Source organism: Mustelus asterias, unplaced genomic scaffold (genome assembly GCF_964213995.1).
Source record: "Mustelus asterias unplaced genomic scaffold, sMusAst1.hap1.1 HAP1_SCAFFOLD_322, whole genome shotgun sequence".
Taxonomy (NCBI): Eukaryota; Metazoa; Chordata; class Chondrichthyes; order Carcharhiniformes; family Triakidae; genus Mustelus; species Mustelus asterias.
This window is the reverse complement of record NW_027590284.1, coordinates 152,226-171,752: the sequence shown is the minus strand read 5'-3', so window position 1 is coordinate 171,752 and position 19,527 is coordinate 152,226. Positions and strand designations below refer to the sequence as shown.

Here is a 19,527-nt window from a genome sequence, read left to right as displayed (position 1 = left end):
TCCTTGGAAAAGCTCCATTTTATTTGTGCCACAACAGCAGCGGAATTACCTCCTGCACAGGAACAAAGGTATCATCAGTCACAGAAAATAATTGCAGCTGGTGTCTCAAACCTCATTTTACCATTTGCTCCCAGACATTCTCAATTCAATTTTGAAATGCAAACTGAAATCTGGCAAAGTGGGGTAAATTAAACACATTTCAATGGTCATTTTCAGAATGACTATTTCCGAGAATTAATTCCCAAGTCAGTCAATTAAAATTCTCATCAGCAATGTCGGCGGCACAGTGGTTAGCACTGCTGCCTCACAGCTCCAGGGACCTGGGTTCGATTCCCAACTTGGGTCACTGTCCGTGTGGAGTCTGCCCGTTTTCCCCATGTCTGCGTGGGTTTTGTCCAGATGCTCCGGTTTCCTCCCATCGTCCAAAGATATGCCAGTTAGGTGCATTGGCCATGCTAAATTGCCCCTTAGTGTCCTGGGATGAGTAGGTGAGATGGATTAGCAGGTTACATATGTGGGGTTCTGGGAATACGGCCGAGGTGGGATTGTTGTCAGTGCAGACTTGACGGGCCGAATAACCTCCGTCAGCACTGTAGGGATCCTATGAAATACATTGGGAGAATTGTTGTTTCAATGGGTATTTTCACAAATGCTATAAAATGATTTTTCAAAACAAATTAATATTTTCTTCAACAGATCATTAATAAATAAAAAGTATTTAATAAAACAACCACCCAGTGTGGGGTTCAGGATTCTAACTCAGGGTTTCTGAGCTCCAGGAACCACGAACTGAACCAGCCGGGAATTGTCTCCACAAAACTTCCCCAACTCCCTCCCGGGAAAAAGCTGCAAACCCGGGAGCTGCAGCTTTTTACTGGGGGTGTTGGGGCCTCCAGCGGGTGTTTGTGAATCCTCCCCGCCCACCTCCCAGGGTTTCCTTCCTTCCCAGAGATCAGAGTCCTCATTGATTTGAGGCCAAAGTGTAACCTCTTATTTATTGTCCCCCTCCCCCATCCTCTGATGTGAACCATCCTCCAGTGGCTGAGCCAGGATGGGGCCGTTAACCTGGGCCTGTTCCCGGGAGGGAGGGAGGGAGAAGCCCCGCAGCTGCAAACCAGGGAGCTGACAATGATTCTGAAGGGTTTGCGGATCCACAAAGTGTTTCCAAATCCTCCCAGCCACCGCCTAACGCTGACTCCGCTTCTCCGGGACAAACAAGCGCCAAGGACAGCAATGACACTGCGCATGCTCCACATCACAATGCCCGGGGACTGATTGACGGCAGCTCCGGACCAATAGGAAGAGGGGGCGGGGCTGGAGGACTGCGCGGGAGCGGCTGGTCCTCCGACCAATCAGAGTGAATGAGGGGCGGGACCTGAAGCATGCGCAGTGCGGGTAATGGCGACGGACAGACGGATGGTTTTAACTTGGAAGCGAGATCAATACGAGGTAGGGGGCGGCGCGCGGGGAATGATAAATGTGGCGGGTGGAGAGGCTTTGTAAACATCTGCAAACCCAAACCCCGGAAATGAACTTCCCGGTCCCCCCCTTTGTACCAAATGGAGCGGCAGCTTGTAGTGTTAGACCCGGGCTGACTGCCGCCATTGAGGCTGCATGTGGGAGGCCGGCAGGGATTGTGATCGGAGAGTGAAGCCCTGACGTCACAATGGAATGGGTGACAGTGTGACGTCACAATGGAATGGGTGGGAGTGTGACGTCACAATGGAATGGGTGAGAGTGTGACGTCACAATGGAGTGGGTGAGGGTTCCAGATGAGCTGAGACTGGGCTGGAGTCGGGCGATGGCACTGACATGTGACCCGGTGGCACAGTGGTTAGTGCAGCTGCCTAACAGCGCCAGGGACCCGGGTTCAATTCCAGCCTCGGGTCACTGTCTGTGCAGAGTTTCTACATTCTCCCCGTGTCTGTGTGGGTTTCCTCCGGGTGTTCCCGTTTCCTTCCACAGTCCAAAGATGTGCCGGTTAGACGGATTGGCCATGATAAATTGCCACTTGGTATCAGGGGGATTAACAGGTAAATATGTGGATAGGGCCTGGATGGGATTGTTGTCGGTGCAGGGTCGATGGGCTGAATGGCCTCCTTCTACACTGTACTTTATTATTCATTATTATTAATTAATTACTATTCATGCTTCTATGAATGAAAGTGGTCTTGATGATGATGTGACATGTGGCTGGAAGCTCATCTTGGGATGAACTATTTCACCCTGGTTGTGAACAGCCTGGTTCAGCCTCAGACAGTTGCCAGGAGGAGAGATAAAGTTGTTGGCGAGGGAGTGGAGTTTGTAGTGGGGACTGAACACAATGGGTTCAGTCTTCCCAGTATTTATATGAAATAAATTTCTGTTCTTTCAGTACTGGATGTCAGACAAGTCAGGATGGTGTGTGGGTTGGAGAGGAACTTGGAGCTGATGGTGTTCACAGGGTTTGGAAATTCTGTCAAAGTTCCTGTTGAGTTGTCGATGTATAAAATCTCTCTCCTCACCTCCGGCCTCTCCTACTTGTCTCTGTTTCCACTCAGAGTGTGAAGATGCCGGCATTGGACTGGGGTAAGCACAGTAAGTAATCTCACAACACCAGGTTAAAATCCAACAGGTTAATTGAGTAGCATAAGCCACAGGCTTTCGGAGCGCTGCCCCTTCATCAGGTGAGTGGGAGTCTGTTCACAAACAGGGCATATAAAGACACAAACTCAATTTACAAGATAATGGTTGGAATGCGAATTTACAGGTAATCAAGTCTTAAAGGCACAGACAATGTGAGTGGAGAGAGGGTTAAGCACAGGTTAAAGTGATGTGTATTGTGTCCAGCCAGGACAGTTGGTGAGATTTTGCAAGTCCAGGCAAGTCGTGGGGGTTACAGATAGTGTGACATGAACCCAAGATCCCGGTTGAGGCCGTCCTCATGTGTGATTGACAGATCCATGCTCACTGCTCCTGTCCTGGACGCAGAGAGCTGAAAATTTCCATGCAGGCTGCCAGACAGATAAATGTCTACATTACTGGAGTAAAAATGTGTGGTATATACAGACCGAATTCACTTCATTCCCTTCATTTGCTGCAAGTCCCCAATTTCCCCCAGAATGAGAAAAGAAATGGAAAGGGGGAAACATTGATTTCCTCCCAGATGTTGCCCAGAGGCGGAAGTTTCACTCTGAAGCTCATTGGCCAACGTCTGCATTGTGACGTCACGATAGAGCCGTGCCTGAATCAGCCAATACGAATCTCTCTGCTCCGCGGTGATGTCTCCGGATTCCAGTGCTCAGGCCCGGGTGCGCGGACCCGGGAGCCCCGCCCCCACCCATTGTTCCCCTCCCCCTGCACCACATCGAGCCAAGGTTTCCAGGCAACCGGCTGACGGCTCCGGCTGGAGCGAGAAGCCGCTCGGTGAGCTCCCCCTCCCCCCGGCCCGGGACTGTGCATGTGCGAGGGAGAGGGGAAGCTGCGCATGTGTGGGGGAGAACCCACCCTCTGATCTTCATGCTGAGGTGTTGACCAATGGGAAGAGTTGGAGGACCGGAAGGACTCTGGTCTTCCAGCTAATCTGAGCGCGGGCTTTGTGTGAATGAAGATTGATCTTCAGACAGACTCAAACTTCCTACCCTTAAAAGAGGCCAACATTTGTGAGTGAAACACTTTCTTTTCAACCCCCTTTCCATTTCTTTTCTCATTCTGGGGGAAATTGGGGACTTGCAGCAACTGAAGGGAAAGGAAGTGAACCCAGGGAGGGTGCAGACTCTGGAAAGGTTGGCCCAGGTCTCTCTCTCTTTTCAGCTTTTCGGGAATGAGAGAGGAAAGAATGTTTCAACGAAATTGTCTGTTCTGAATTTCTGTCCTGTACTGACACTGATGACTTTTGTAAACTCATTTTACAGGACATTGAAAGAGGAATCACAGGCTGAAATCTCAAACGTCACGTCTAGATCTGATAGAGTCACATTCCTTGGGAGCTGAATATCATCGGACTTTGAATCCAGAAGGAGAAATGATTGTCCAGTCTGTCGATTTGAAAAGATTTGAAATGTCAGTGTGAGTGAAAAAGCATCAACACACTGCCACACTCGAGTGAGTGTGTTCCAATGCACTGACTAAAGAGCTTTAACCAGTTACACAGTCTGAATAAATATCACACCATTCACAGCAGGTAGAGACTGTAATCTTGTTCTGTGTGTGGACGAAGTTTCAACTAATTGTCCACTCAAGAGAGCGGTAAGGACACCTGCACCATGGAGAAACCATGGAAATGTGTGGACTGTGGGAAGGGATACGGAACCCCATCAGAGCTGGAAACTCATCGGCGCAGCCACACTGGAGAGAGGCCGTTCATCTGCTCTCCGTGTGGGAAGGGATTCAGTCAGGTTTCCAACCTGCAGAGACACCAGCGAGTTCACACTGGGGAGAGGCCATTCACCTGCTCTCAGTGTGGGGAGGGATTCACTCAGTCATCTCACCTGCAGAGACACCAGCGAGTTCACACTGGAGAGAGGCCATTTACCTGCTCTCAGTGTGGGAAGGGATTCACTCGGTTATCAAGCCTGCAGATACACCAGCGAGTTCACACTGGAGAGAGGCCGTTCACCTGCTCTCAGTGTGAGAAGGAATTCACTTATTTATCCAGACTGCAGTCACACCAGCGAGTTCACACTGGGGAGAGGCCATACACCTGCTCGCAGTGTGGGAAGGGATTCACTCAGTCATCCCACCTGCAGACACACCAGCGAATTCACACTGGAGAGAGGCCATTCACCTGCTCTCAATGTGGGAAGGGATTCACTCATTTATCCAGCCTGCTGATACACCAGCGTGTTCACACTGGGGAGAGGCCGTTCACCTGCTCTCAGTGTGGGAAGGGATTCACTCATTTATCCAGCCTGCGGACACACCAGCGAGTTCACACTGGGGAGAGGCCGTTCACCTGCCTTCAGTGTGGGGAGGGATTCACTCGGTCATCCCACCTGCAGACACACCAGCGAGTTCACACTGGGGAGAGGCCATTTACCTGCTCTCAGTGTGGGAAGGGATTCATTCAGTTATCCAGCCTACAGAGACACCAGCGAGTTCACACTGGGGAGAGGCCATTCACCTGCTCTCAGTGTGGGAAGGGATTCACTCGGGTATCCAACCTGCGGGCACACCAGCGAGTTCACACTGGGGAGAGGCCATTCACCTGCTCTCAGTGTGGGGAAGGATTCACTCAGTCATCCAGCCTGCTGACACACCAGCGAGTTCACACCAGGGAGAGACCATTCACCTGCTCTCAATGTGGGAAGGGATTTACTCAGTTATCCAACCTGCAGACACACCAGCGAGTTCACACTGGGGAGAGGCCGTTCACCTGCTCTCAGTGTGGGAAGGGATTCACTCGGTCATCCGACCTGCAGGCACACCAGCGAGTTCACACTGGGGAGAGACCCCCATTCACCTGCTCTCAGTGCGGGAAGGGATTCACTCGGCCATCCAATCTGCAGAGACACCAGCAAGTTCACACTGGGGAGAGACCGTTCACCTGCTCTCAGTGTAGAAAGGGATTCACTCTGTCATCCCACCTGCAGACACACCAGCGAGTTCACACTGGGGAGAAACCCCCATTCACCTGCTCTCAGTGTGGGAAGGGATTCATTCGGTCATCCAATCTGCAGACACACCAGCGAGTTCACACTGGGGAGAGGCCATTCACCTGCTCTCAGTGTGGAAACGGATTCACTCAGTTATCCAGCCTGCAGTCACACCAGCGAGTTCACACTGGGGAGAGGCCGTTCACCTGCTCTCAGTGTGGGAAGGGATTCACTCGGTCATCCGACCTGCGGGCACACCAGCGAGTTCACACTGGAGAGAGGCCATTCATCTGCTCTCAGTGTGGGCAGGGATTCACTCAGTCATCCAGCCTGCGGGCACACCAGCGAGTTCACACTGGGGAGAGGCCGTTTACCTGCTGTGTGTGTGGGAAGGGATTCACTCAGCTATCCAACCTGCAAACACACAAGCGAGTTCACACTGGGGAGAGGCCGTTCACCTGCTCTGTATGTGGGAAGGGATTCAGAGTTTCATCCGAGCTGCTGAGACACCAGCAAGTTCACGAGTGATTCCAGGGGTTGGATTCTGCTGTTATTGTTCCTGCTCTCAATTACATCCAGGACTGCATTTTGTTCATTCTCACAGTTGGTCAATGGGAAGGGTCAGAGGGTTTCTTTGTGCTGGACTGGCTGGTCTCAGCCTCCAGTGGGCTGATGCTCTTTGAGTCTTTTTGCGAATAGCTGGTTTCAAATGTCACAAGGATCACAGAGTGACAGGGTGTTAGGAAGTTTAGAGATATTTAGTCAGAAGAAAACAGAGGTTGGCAGTGCAAAGGTACATTTCTGAATGGAGGGCTGTGACAAGTGACATTCCTCAGGGATCAGTGCTGGGACTTTTGCTGTTTGTAATATATATAAATGATTTGGAGGAAAATGTAACTGGTTTGATTGGTAAGATTGTGGACGACACAAAGGTTGGTGGAATTGCGGATAGCGATGGGGACCGGCAGAGGATACAGCAGGATATAGAGCAGTTGGAGACTTGGGCGGAGAGATGGCAGATGAAGTTTAATCCGGACAAATGTGAGGTAATGCATTTTGGAAGGTCTAATACAGATGGGAAATATACAGTAAATGGCAGAACCCTTAAGAGTATTCATAGGCAGAGGGATCTGGGTGTACAGGTACACAGGTCATTGAAAGTGGCAATGCAGGTGGAGAAGGTCGTCAAGAAGGCATACGGCATGCTTGCCTTCATCGGCCGGGACATGCACGGTAGCACAGTGGTTAGCACTGCTGCTTCACAGCTCCAGGGTTCCGGGTTCGATTCCCGGCTCGGGTCGCTGTCTGTGTGGAGTTTGCACATTCTCCTCGTGTCTGCGTGGGTTTCCTCCGGGTGCTCCGGTTTCCACCCACACTCCAAAGATGTGCGGATTAGATTTATTGGCCAGGTTAAGAAAATTGCCCCTTAGAGTCCTGGGATGTGTAGGTTAGAGGGATTAGCGGGTAAAATATGTGGGGGTAGGGCCTGGGTGGGATTGTGGTCGGTGCAGACTCGATGGGCCGAATGGCCTCCTTCTGCACTGTAGGGTTTCTATGATTTCTATGATTGAGTTTAAAAATTGGCAAGTCATGTTGCAGCTTTATCGAACCTTAGTTAGGCCGCACTTGGAACCTCGTGTTCAATTCTGGTCACCACACTACCAGAAGGATGTGGAGGCTTTGGAGAGGGTACGGAAAATATTTACCAGGATGTTGCCTGGTGTGGAGGGCATTAGCTATGAGGAGAGGTTGGAGAAACTTGGTTTGTTCTCACTGGAGCGATGGAGGTTGAAGAGGGCGACCTGATAGAAGTCTACAAGATTATGAGGGTCATGGACAGAGTGGATAATCAGAAGCTTTTTCCCAGGGTGGAAGAGTCAATTACTAGGGAGACAGGTTTAAGGTGCGAGGGGCAAGGTTTAAAGGAGATGTACGAGGCAGGTTTTTTATACAGAGGGTGGTGGGTGCCTGGAACTTGTTGCCGGGGGAGGTAGTGGAAGCAGATACGATAGTGACTTTTAAGATGTGTCTTGACAAATATATGAATAGCATAGAAATAGAGGGATATGATCCCCGGAAGGGGAGGGGGTTTTAGTTCAGTCGGGCAGCATGGTTGCTGCAGGCTTGGAGGGCCAAAGGGCTTGTTTCTGTGCTGTAATTTTCTTTGTTCTGTTTGGAACATCCCAGATGTCCATCCAATTTCCTTTTTAATTGTTTATTTTCTCCACTTCCTCCACCCTCGTAGGCAGCGAGTTTCAGGTCATTACCATTCGCTGCATCAGAATATTCTTCCTCACATCTCCCCCCCCGCCCCGTCCCTTGCATCTCTGACCCAAAACAAGAAATCTGTGTCCCCCTCTTCCTTGTCCCATCAGCTAATAGGAACAGCTTTTCTTTGTCCACCTTATCTAAACCTGTCAGAATCTTGTCTACCTCTATCAAATCTCCCCTCAACCTCCTTTGCTCCAAGGAGAACAACCCCAGCCTGACATCGACAATAAAGAACAAACTAACAGAATATGTTACTGTCTGAAATCAAATGGGAATGTTTAACTTCTGTTTTAAAGATATTGTGAATATATTGTCCTGGACAATAAAGGAATTGGAATAACTCACCTTGGGTGTGGTTGAATGGAATATATCAATCTGGTATCCACCAACAGTCTAGTGAAAGTCTGGAATATGTACAAAGAACAATACAGCACAGGAACAGGCCCTTCGGCCCTCCAAGCCTGCACCGATCATGCGCTCCTAACTAGACCATCCGTTTGTATCCCTCTATTCCCAGTCTGTTCATGTGGCTATCTAGATAAGTCTTAAATGATCCTAGCGTGTCTGCCTCAACCACCTTGCTTGGTAGAACATCCCAGGCCCCCACCACCCTCTGTGTAAAATACGTCCCCCTGCATATCTGTATTGAACCTTGCCCCCCTTACCTTGAACTTGTGACCCCTTGTGTTTGTCATTTCTGACCTGGGAAAAAGCTTCCAACTGTTCACCCTATCTATGCCCTTCATAATTTTATAAACTTTTATTAGGCCGCCCCTCAACCTCTGTCTTTCCAGGGAGAACAACCCTAGTTTACTCAATCTCTCCTCATAGCTAATACCCTCCATACCAGGCAACATCCTGGTAAACCTTTTCTGCACACTCTCCAAAGCCTCCACGTCCTTCTGGTAGTGTGGCGACTGGAACTGGACGCAGTGTTCCAAATGTGGCCGAACCAATGTTCTATATAACTGCAACATCATATGCCAACTTTTATACTCTATGCCCCATCCAATAATAGCAAGCATGCCATATGCCTTCTTCACCTCCCTTTCCACCTGTGTTGCCACCTTTAAGGTTCTGTGGACTTGCACATCCAGATCCCTCTGCGTGTCTATACTCCTGATGGTTCTGCCAGTTATTGTATAGCTCCCCCTGCATTAGATCTACTAAAATGCATCACTTCGCATTTATCTCGATTAAATTCCATCTGCCATTTCTCCGCCCAATTTTCCAGCCTATCTACATCCTGATGTATTCTCTGACAATGTTCATCACAATCCGCAACTCCAGCAATCTTTGTGTCGTCCGCAAACTTACTAATCAGACCAGCGACATCTTTTTCCAAATCATTTATATATATCACAAACAGCAGAGGTCCCAGTACACGGCCCTGTGGAACACCACTAGTCACAGACCTCCAATCAGAAAAAGACCCCTCCACTGCTACCCTCTGTCTTCTATGGCCAAGCCAGTTCTGTACCCATCTCGCTAGTTTGCCTTTGATCCCGTGAGATTTAACCTTTTGCACCAGCCTGCCATGAGGGACCTTGTCAAATGCTTTACTAAAATCCATGCAGACGACATCCACGGCCCTTCCCTCGTCAGTCATTTTTGTCACCTCCTCAAAAATCTCAACCGAATTTGTGAGGCATGACTTCCCTCGCACAAAACCATGTTGTCTATCGCTCATGAGATTATTCAGTTCTAAATGTGTACAGATCCTATCTCTAAGAATCTTCTCCAACAACTTCCCCATCACGGACGTCAAGCTCACTGGCCTATAATTACCCGGGTTATCCTTGCTACCCTTCTTAAATAACGGGACCCCATTTGCTATTCTCCAATCCTCTGGGACCTCACCTGTGTCCAATGAAGAAACAAAGATTTCTGTTAGAGGCCCAGCAATTTCATCTCTTGTCTCTCTCAGTAACTGGAAGTCCCTTCCTCACAGCACTGTGGGTGTACGTACACCTCAGGCATTGCAGCAGTTCAAGAAGGCACCCTTGGGGTTGACCATGGCCAAGGCAGCTACATACAGCCACATATTGTGTTATAATTGAAGGACTGCAGATTGAATGTGAGGCATTGTGGGACTGGACTATCTTGACCATATTCCTGTGACTGCCCGGAAATTCATGTGTCTATTTTAGTTTATAATTGAGGATTTCTGGGAATAAGTTAATTGTGGAAATATTAAGCATAGCCTGGAGGAATTTGGAATAACTGAGAATTTTATCCCCAGGTAAAGAACAAAGATTTTGCTGGTGGTAATGTGTTTGGGATTTTAAATCACCAAAGACAAGATGTTGCCTCTAAAATCAGTCATTGTAGGTTAGCTTAAAAAAGGTGAAGTTATCATGAAGGATCTTGTATCTTATTTTAATCAGGGAGTTGTGAGCTTGTAGTGCTCTGTCGCTTTAAGAAGCTACAGCTGCGAGAGAGAATGCTGAGGATTCATTGTTTGAAATTTACGAGCTGTGAGAATCTGTGTTTTGTTTGTTTTATGTGGATGTTTGTAGATGTGTTTTATCATTGTTTTGGGCTACATTTGTTCAGGTTTATCTTTCTGGAGAATTAACCTTACCTTGAGTCTTTAATTAAAGGCATTTCTGGAAGTTTAAAAACAGGATCACAAGAACGCTTAAGTAATTCATCCTGCTGATTGTTGTTGTAAAGCACATGTTAAGTTTCTCTGTTTGTGTGTGGATGATATTTGTGGGATGAACGCTTCAAGCTTTGAGGTTTTCTGTCTGTGATTTAAATCAAACAGATTTTTAAAAAAGGAAGTGTGATCAATAAAACCTTTTTTTGTTCAGAAGTTATGAACCTGGAGCCATATTTACTGGCCAGAGACAGGTTTCCAGGATATTTTACTAAACATGTGGGAATTTTAATCCGGATACAATTCACCCTTGTGAGAATGAGAGTTTTAATTTGTAATGGTTATTTAAAATTTGACACATGTGAAATGATTCTGACCAATCCTGTGTTGGATTGATCTTGGGTTAAACTTCCTGTCAGGTCCAAAGATTTATTCCTAACGCAAGTAACACAAAGAAAAGGTAAATTCTGGAATTGGATACTGAAGAAAAGAGTTTAAAAAGAGAGAGTATTAAATAGAAATGTTCCCAGACCATGTGGTCATTAGATTAAAACAAAGGAAGAGTGCTGACGTCCATTTGAGAACTTTTAATCCGCCCCATTTCTAACTAAGGAAGTCTATGTACAAAGAAAGCCCAAGAAAGACCCCCCCAAGGGGGGGTCTGGAAAGCATCATGATGGGGGCACCTGTCCATGAGATGATCACAAAGCCCCATAATGCCCAGATACTAATTTTATTGAACCTATAATGTATGTAATCTATCACCATTCTGATTGGATTGTGTCCAGCCGGGATGCGCTGAGTAGCTGTATAAGAATTGATGATATTCTTTGTTGGGTGGAGTTGCACATGGTCAGCCCCTGTGGCTTCTCCCCGCTGGCGTAACTCAATAAACTGTTTGTCGATTGAATCAGGCACAACACACTGGGTACATTACCACTTCATCCTTGGGAGTGGCCTGATAGGCCGTGGTCCAGACTAAATGTGGCCTTTGAGGGGCCTTTCATGAATCACATGTGTTTGGTCGTTGTAAATGTGCATTCAAAATGGTTGGAAGCACAGATCATGAGTAATATTCCAGCTCCTGTGACAATAGAGAAGCTCTGTCAAATTTTCACAAGCCCTGGGTTACCAGATTGGCTTGTTTCAGATAACGACACTCTGTTAACAAGTGAGGTGTTTCAGGAATTCCTGTAAAGGAATGGTCTACGCCGTGTGCGTACTGCACGGTAGCACAGTGGTTAGCACTGCTGCTTCACAGCTCCAGGGACCTGGGTTCGATTCCTGGCTTGGGTCACTGTCAGTGTGGAGTTTGCACATTCTCCTAATGTCTGCGTGGGTTTCCTCCGGGTGTTCCGGTTTCCTCCCACAGTCCAAAGATGTGCGGGTTAGGTTGATTGGCTGTGCTAAAAATTGCCCCTTAGTGTCCTGAGATGCATAGATTAGAGGGATTAGTTGGGTAAATATGTAGGGATATGGGAGTAGGCCCTGGGTGGGATTGTGGTCAGTGCAGACTCGATGGGCCGAATGGCCTCTTTCTGTACTGTAGGGTTTCTATTTCTATTTCATTTCACTGTTTCATCTGGCTACAAATGGTCTTCATGATGTGGAGATGCCGGCGTTGGACTGGGGTAAACACAGTAAGAAGTTTAACAACACCAGGTTAAAGTCCACCAGGTTTATTTGTTCGCAAATGCATTTGTTAGCTCGTGGCATTTGCTAACAAATAAACCTGTTGGACTTTAACCTGATGTTGTTAAACTTCTTACTGTACAAATGGTCTCACAGAAAAAGCTGTTCAAACTCTGAAGGAGGGATTGAAGAGAATGGCAGGCGATACTTTAAGAACAAGCTCTCAAGATTTTTGTTCCAGTTTCACATCACACCACAATCCACAACCGGACTCTCTCCTGTGGAATATTTAGGTAGAAGGTTGAATTCTCATCTGGATCTGCTTCATCCAGATCTCAGAGCAAAAGTGAGCAGGAAACAAGAGAAGCAGAAGGAAGGACACGACTACCGCGCCAAAGAGAGGCAGTTCAAACCGGGTGATCAGGTTTACATCAGAAACTTTGGGAGTAACTAAAGGTGGTTACCGGGAATAATTTTAAACCAAAGTGGTCCAGTATCTTGGGTGGTGAGACTGTAAAACGGAAGAGTTGTTCGCAGACACCAAGACCATATTCACTTGCGGTGTGACCCCGAGTCAGGAACAGTTTCAGAGTCAGCAACCATTACTGAGAACATGGCAGAGGGTCATGCTGCTGTGGATGTTCACCAGGAAATGGTTCCAGCTTTGCCAGTTGATTCTGCTGTGGGAGTGGAAGAGGAATGTTCATGTACAGATTCTCAAACTACCTCTTCATCTCCCATTCCAGAAACACAATTACAAGATTTACCAGTGGTATTGTACAGGTCGCAATGAAACCACAAAGCTCCTGACAGACTTCCGTATTGTTAAAGACATTACTTTGTTGTATTTCTGTCCTGATGGGGGATTGAAATTTAAGGGGAGGAGAAGTGTTACAGAGTGTTCTTCTCAACCTCTCTCCCTTCTGAGCATGTGCAGGCTTTGGGCGGGGTTTCAGTCTGCAAGTCCAGGCTGGTTCCAATGCTCCTGTTTCCTTTTGTTTGCCAATGATTTTTAAACTTTGTTATTTATTTATATAAATAACATTCTGCTTTTAACAATGCATTTGACTACCTTATTTGTGGACTGAAGTTCCCAATTTGTAAAGCAGGAGATTAGTTAAATGGACAGCCTGAATTGAGAGACAATTAAAGAATAAATGATTCATTAATACAGATGTTAGGCTGGAAATGTAAATTTGAACACAAAAGGGTGGCCCGGTGGCACACTGGTTAGCTCTGCTGCCTCAGCGCCAGGGACCTGGGTTTGATTCCCAGCTTGAGAGACTCTGTGGACTTTGCATGTTGTTCCCGTGTCTGCCTGGTTTTCTTCCGGATGCTCTGGTTTCCTCCCACAGTCCGAAAGATGTGCTGGTTAGGTGCATTGACCATGCTAAATTCTCCCTCAGTGTTACCCGAACAGATGCCAGAGTGCGGTGACTAGGGGATTTTCCCAGGAACTTCATTTATTCGTGTCACAAGTCGGCTTACGTTAACATTGCAATGAAGTTACTGTGAAAATCCCCGAGTCACCACACGAAGGTGCCTGTTCGGGTACACGGAGGGAGAATTTAGCATGGCCAATGCACCTAACCAGCATGTCTTTCGGGCTGTGGGAGGAACCGGAGCACCCGGAGGGAGCCCACGCAGACACGGGGAGAATGTGCATACTGTGATTCAAGTCGGGAGTCGAACCCAGGTCCCGGCGCTGTGAGGCAGCAGTGCAAACCACTGTGCCCTCCAGAGAGGTGTTGGGAGCTGTTGATTTAACAAGTTATCCATGTTTTCGGAGCCATCGCTTCATGTCCTGGTCTGAGAAGGATAGAGAGAAATCTGTTCATAAGACATAGGAGCAGAATTAGGCCAGTCGGCCCATCGAGTCTGCTCCGTCATTCGATCATGGCTGATATGCTCCTCATCCCCATGTTCCTGCTTCTCCCGATAACATTTCATAAGTTCATATGTTCAATTGTTAAAGCTAAACTTTCTCCTTTTACTGTTAATCGATACGTTCCTTTTTTATCTTTGACTTGTTACATTTTTAATGGTTAATAAACTTACTGAATCACTGTTTAAAGTATTCTTTCGAGCCACATGGTTAAGTCACTGGAACCTGGTGTGATTTACAGTTATGGAGTTATTGTAAACAAGAGAACCTCATAAATCTTAGTTCAAATAAATCAAAGTTCTCACAAATGGAATGCTGTCCTTTATTCTGAGAGAAATTGAACACAGAAGTAGACATTATGCTTCAGTTATACAGAAACTGCATCTTGAACACCGGGTGCAGTTTTTGTCTCCTATTAAACAAAGGATCGTAGGATCCCTGCAGTACAGACAGAGGCCATTCTGCCCATTGAGTCTGTACCAAACACCATCCCATCCAGACCCTATTCCCATAACCCCACACATTTACTCTGCTAATCCCCCTCACACAAGGGTCAATTTTAGCATCGCCAATCAACCTAACCCACACACCTTTGGACCGTGGGAGGAAACAGGAGCACCCGCAGGAAACCCACGCAGACACGGGGAGAATGTCCAAACTCCACACAGACAGTGAATCGGACCAGGGACCCAGGAATTGAACCTGGGTCCCTGGCACTGTGAGGCAGCAGTGCTAACCACTGTGCCACCGTGCTGCCCCATTTTATAAATACCATGGAAGCAGTTCAGAGGAGGTTTACTAGATTGACTCCCATCCAGTAGTGTGAAATATTAACTCTGTTTCTCTCTCCACAGATGCTGCCAGACCTGCTGCGTTTTTCCAGTCTTTTCTGTATTTATTTCAGATCTACCTGTGGTGGTAGGAAAAACACTATTTACTATCCAGGATAAAATAAATGTCCTTCATCAGCTTTTGTGGATCATTTCAGAGGAAATGTGCTCTCCCAGGCTCAAAGAGCATCAGCCCACTGGAAGCAAAGTTGTGAGATCGGCCAGTCCAGCAGAAAGAAACCCTCCGACCCTCCCACTTCACCAACTGTCAGAGTGAACATGGTTCAGTCCTGGATGTGATCAACAGCAGAATCCAACCCCTGTCATCACTTGTGAACTCGCTGGTGTCTCCGCAGGCTGGATGACTGAGTGAATCCCTTCCCACACAGACAGCAAGTGAACGGTCTCTCCCCAGTGTGAACTCGCTGGTGCTCCCGCAGGCTGGATGATGTTCTAAATCTCTTTGTGCAGTGAGAGCAGCTGAACGGTCTCTCCTCAGTGTGAATGCGCTGGTGGATCATCAGGTCCCCAGAACGTTTGAAACTACTTCCACAGTCAGAGCATTTAAAGGGTCTCTCCTGGGTGTGAGTGAGATTGTGTCTCCACAGGCTGGATGAATGAGATTTCTGGAAACAAATTAAAACATGCTACCGTGCAAAGGGACCTGGGGGTCCTTGTGCATGAGACGCAAAAGCCCAGTCTGCAGGTACAACAGGTGATCAAGAAGGCAAATGGGATGTTGGCCTATATTGCGAGGGGGATAGAATATAAAAGCAGGGATGTCTTGATGCACCTGTACAGGGCATTGGTGAGGCCGCAGCTGGAATACTGTGTGCAGTATTGGTCCCCTTATATGAGGAAGGATATATTGGCATTGGAGGGAGTGCAGAGAAGGTTCACCAGGTTGATACCGGAGATGAGGGGTTTGGATTATGAGGAGAGGCTGAGGAGATTGGGTTTGTACTCGTTGGAGTTTAGAAGGATGAGGGGGGATCTTATGGAGACTTATAAGATAATGCGGGGGCTGGATAGGGTGGAGGCGGAGAGATTCTTTCCACTTAGTAAGGAAGTTAAAACTAGAGGACACAGCCTCAAAATAAAGGGGGGTCGGTTTAAGACAGAGTTGAGGAGGAACTTCTTCTCCCAGAGGGTGGTGAATCTCTGGAATTCTCTGCCCACTGAGGTGGTGGAGGCTACCTCGCTGAATATGTTTAAAGCGCGGATGGATGGATTCCTGAGCGGTAAGGGAATTAAGGGTTATGGGGATCAGGCGGGTAAGTGGTACTGATCCACGTCAGATCAGCCATGATCTTATTGAATGGCGGGGCAGGCTCGAGGGGCTAGATGGCCTACTCCTGCTCCTATTTCTTATGTTCTTATGTTCTTATCCCTTCCCACACACAGAGCAGGTGAACGGTCTCTCCCTGGTGTGAACCCGCTGGTGCTCCCGCAGGTGAGATAACGTTCTAAATGTCTTTGTGCAGTGAGAGCAGCTGAACGGTCTCTCCCCAGTGTGAATCCGCTGGTGGATCATCAGTTCCCGAGAGCTTTTGAAACCACTTCCACAGTCAGAGCATTTAAAGGGTTTCTCATTGCTGTGAGTGACTTTGTGTTTTGACAGATTGGATAACTGCATAAATCCTTTCCCACACACCAAGCAGATGAATGGTCTCTCTCCAGTGTGAACGCGCTGGTGTCTCTGCAGATCGGGTAAATGAGCGAATCCGTTCCCACACTCAAAGCAGATGAATGCTCTTTCTCCAGTGTGAACCAGCCGATGTCGCTGCAGATGATATAACCGAGTGAATCCCTTCCCACACACACAACAGGTGTGCGGCTTCTCTCCAGTGTGAATACGTCGATGAATTTGCAGCTCAGAGGGGGTTTTGCAACCCTTCCCACAGTCCCCACATTTCCACGGTTTCTCCATGTTGCAGGTGTCCTTGTGTTGCTCCAGGTTTGACCATCAGTTGAAGTCTCACACGGAACAATATTATGGTGCCCTGCTGTGATGGTGCAATATTGTTTCAGGCTGTGTAACTGGGAGGCTCTTTCCACAGTCACTGCATGGGAAAATCTCAGTTGATTGTGTGTGTGTGTGTGTGTGTGTGTGTGTCTGTGTGTGTGTGTGTGTCTGTGTGTGTGTGTGTGTGTGTGTGTGTCTGTGTGTGTGTGTGTGTCTGTGTGTGTGTGTGTGTGTGTGTGTGTGTGTGTGTCAGTCCTGTTCCAGTCACAATGATGTTTAAAGACTGCTAAAGCAGGCAGAACAGAGAAACATTTCTCCTTCTGGGTTCAAAGGCCGATAGCATTCAGGTCCCGATGAATTGAGTGAGTTTGTCAGATGTTGACGTGATGTTTGATTCGAGATTTCTGTCTGTAAAATCCTCACCTTCTGATATCCTGTAAAAGGAGTTAACAAAATTCATCATTTCAATACAGGATAGAAATTCAGAACAGACAATTCTCGTTTCTATGGAGCATTCTTTCCTCTCTGATTCCCCAAAAGCTGTAAATCTCCATCCCACACACTCTCCCTCCATTCTCACTCTGCTGTATCTAATATTCACCCTCCCAATTCTCCTGAAGGTGCTGATTGAGGCTGATTGACAGATCCATGCTCACTGCTTCCTGTCCTGGACACACACAGCTGAAAATCTCAATGCAGGCTGCCAGACAGATAAATGTCCATATGACTGGACTAAAACTGTGTGGAATATATGCACTGGATTCACTTCCTTTCCCTTCAGTTGCTGCAAGTCCCCAATTTCCAGCAGAATGAGAAAAGAAATGGAAAGGGGGAACATATTCTGTTAGTTTGTTCTTTATTGTCAATGTCAGGCTGGGGTTGTTTTCCTTGGAGCAAAGGAGGTTGAGGGAAGATTTGATAGAGGTGGACAAGATTCTGACAGGTTTAGATAAAGTGGACAAAGAAAAGCTGTTCCCATTAGCTGATGGGACAAGGACGAGGGGGGTCACAGATTTCTTGTTTTGGGTCAGAGATGCAAGGGGAGGAGTGGGGGTGGGAGGGGGTGGGGGGGGGGATAGATGTGAGGAAGAATATTCTGATGCAGCGAATGGTAATGACCTGAAACTCGCTGCCTACGAGGGTGGAGGAAGTGGAGACAATAAACAATTAAAAAGGAAATTGGATGGGCATTTGGGATGTTCCAAACAGAACGAAGAACAAAGAGAATTACAACACAGAAACAAGTCCTTTGGCCCTCCAAGCCCATAGCAACCATGCTGCCCGTCTGAACTAAAACCCCGACCTTTCCGGGGACCATATCCCTCTATTCCTATGCTATTCATATATTTGTCAAGACACATCTTAAAAGTCACTATTGTATCTGCTTCCACTACCTTCCCCGGCAACGAGTTCCAGGCACCCACCACCCTCTGTGTAAAAAAACCTGCCTTGTACATCTCCTTTAAACCTTGCCCCTCGCTCCTTAAACCTTGCCCCTCGCACCTTAAACCTTGCCCCTCGCACCTTAAACCTATGCCCCTCATAATTGACTCTTCCACCCTGGGAAAAAGCTTCTGATTATCCACTCTGTCCATGACCCTCATAATCTTGCAGACTTCTATCAGGTCACCCCCCCTCAACCTCCGTCACTCCAGTGAGAACAAACCAAGTTTCTCCAACCTCTCCTCATAGCTAATGCCCTCCACACCAGGCAACATCCTGATAAATATTTTCCGTACCCTCTCCAAAGCCTCCACATCCTTCTGGAAGTGTGGTGACCGGAATTGAACACGAGATTCCAAGTGCGGCCTAACTAAGGTTCCATAAAGCTGCAACCTGACTTGCCAATTTTTAAACTCAATGCCCCGGCCGATGAAGGCAAGCATGCCGTATGCCTTCTTGATTATCTTCTCCATCTTCATTGCCACTTTCAATGGACCTGTGTACCTGTACACCCAGATCCCTCTGCCTATGAATACTCTTAAGGGTTCTGCCGATAACTGTATATTTCCCATCTGTATTAGACCTTCCAAAATGCATTACCTCACATTTGTCTGAATTAAACTCCATCTGCCATCTCTCCGACCAAGTCTCCAACTGATCTATATCTTGCGGCACGGTAGCACAGTGGTTAGCACTGCTGCTTCACAGCTCCAGGATCCCGGGTTCGATTCCCGGCTCGGGTCACTGTCTGTGTGGAGTTTGCACATTCTCCTCGTGTCTGCGTGGGTTTCCTCCGGGTGCTCCGGTTTCCTCCCACAGTCCAAAGATGTGCGGGTTAGGTTGATTGGCCAGGTTAAAAATTGCCCCTTAGAGTCCTGAGATGTGTAGGTTAGAGGGATTAGCGGGTAAAATATGTGGGGGTAGGGCCTGGGTGGGATTGTGGTCGGTGCAGACTCGATGGGCCGAATGGCCTCCTTCTGCACTGTAGGGTTTCTATGAGATTCTATGAGATTCTATGTATCCTCTGCCGGTCCCCATCGCTATCCACAATTCCACCAATCTTTGTGTCGTCCACAAACTTACCAATCAAACCAGTTACATTTTCCTCCAAATCATTTATATATATGTTACAAACAGCAAAAGTCCCAGCACTGATCGCTGAGGAATGTCACTTGTCACAGCCCTCCATTCAGAAATGTACCTTTGCAATGCCAACCTCTGTTTTCCTCTAAATATCTCTAAACTTCCTCACACCCTGTCACTCTGTGATCCTTGCCACATTTGAAACCAGGTATTCGCAAAAAGACTCAAAGAGCATCAGCCCA

General features: G+C 47.5%; 1 protein-coding gene across 1 annotated transcript in view; it reads left to right on the top strand.

Annotated features, from left to right (window-relative positions):
• The first annotated feature begins 1,398 nt into the window (after positions 1–1,398).
• The window catches only part of LOC144486355 (uncharacterized), a 155,819-nt gene continuing 137,690 nt past the window's right edge, over positions 1,399–19,527 (top strand). Inside the window, exons 1-3 of the mRNA XM_078204386.1 lie at positions 1,399–1,449; positions 4,335–4,588; positions 4,673–5,938. Coding sequence (XP_078060512.1) covers positions 1,399–1,449; positions 4,335–4,588; positions 4,673–5,938 — 1,571 coding nt within the window. The remainder of the gene's footprint in view (positions 1,450–4,334; positions 4,589–4,672; positions 5,939–19,527) is intronic.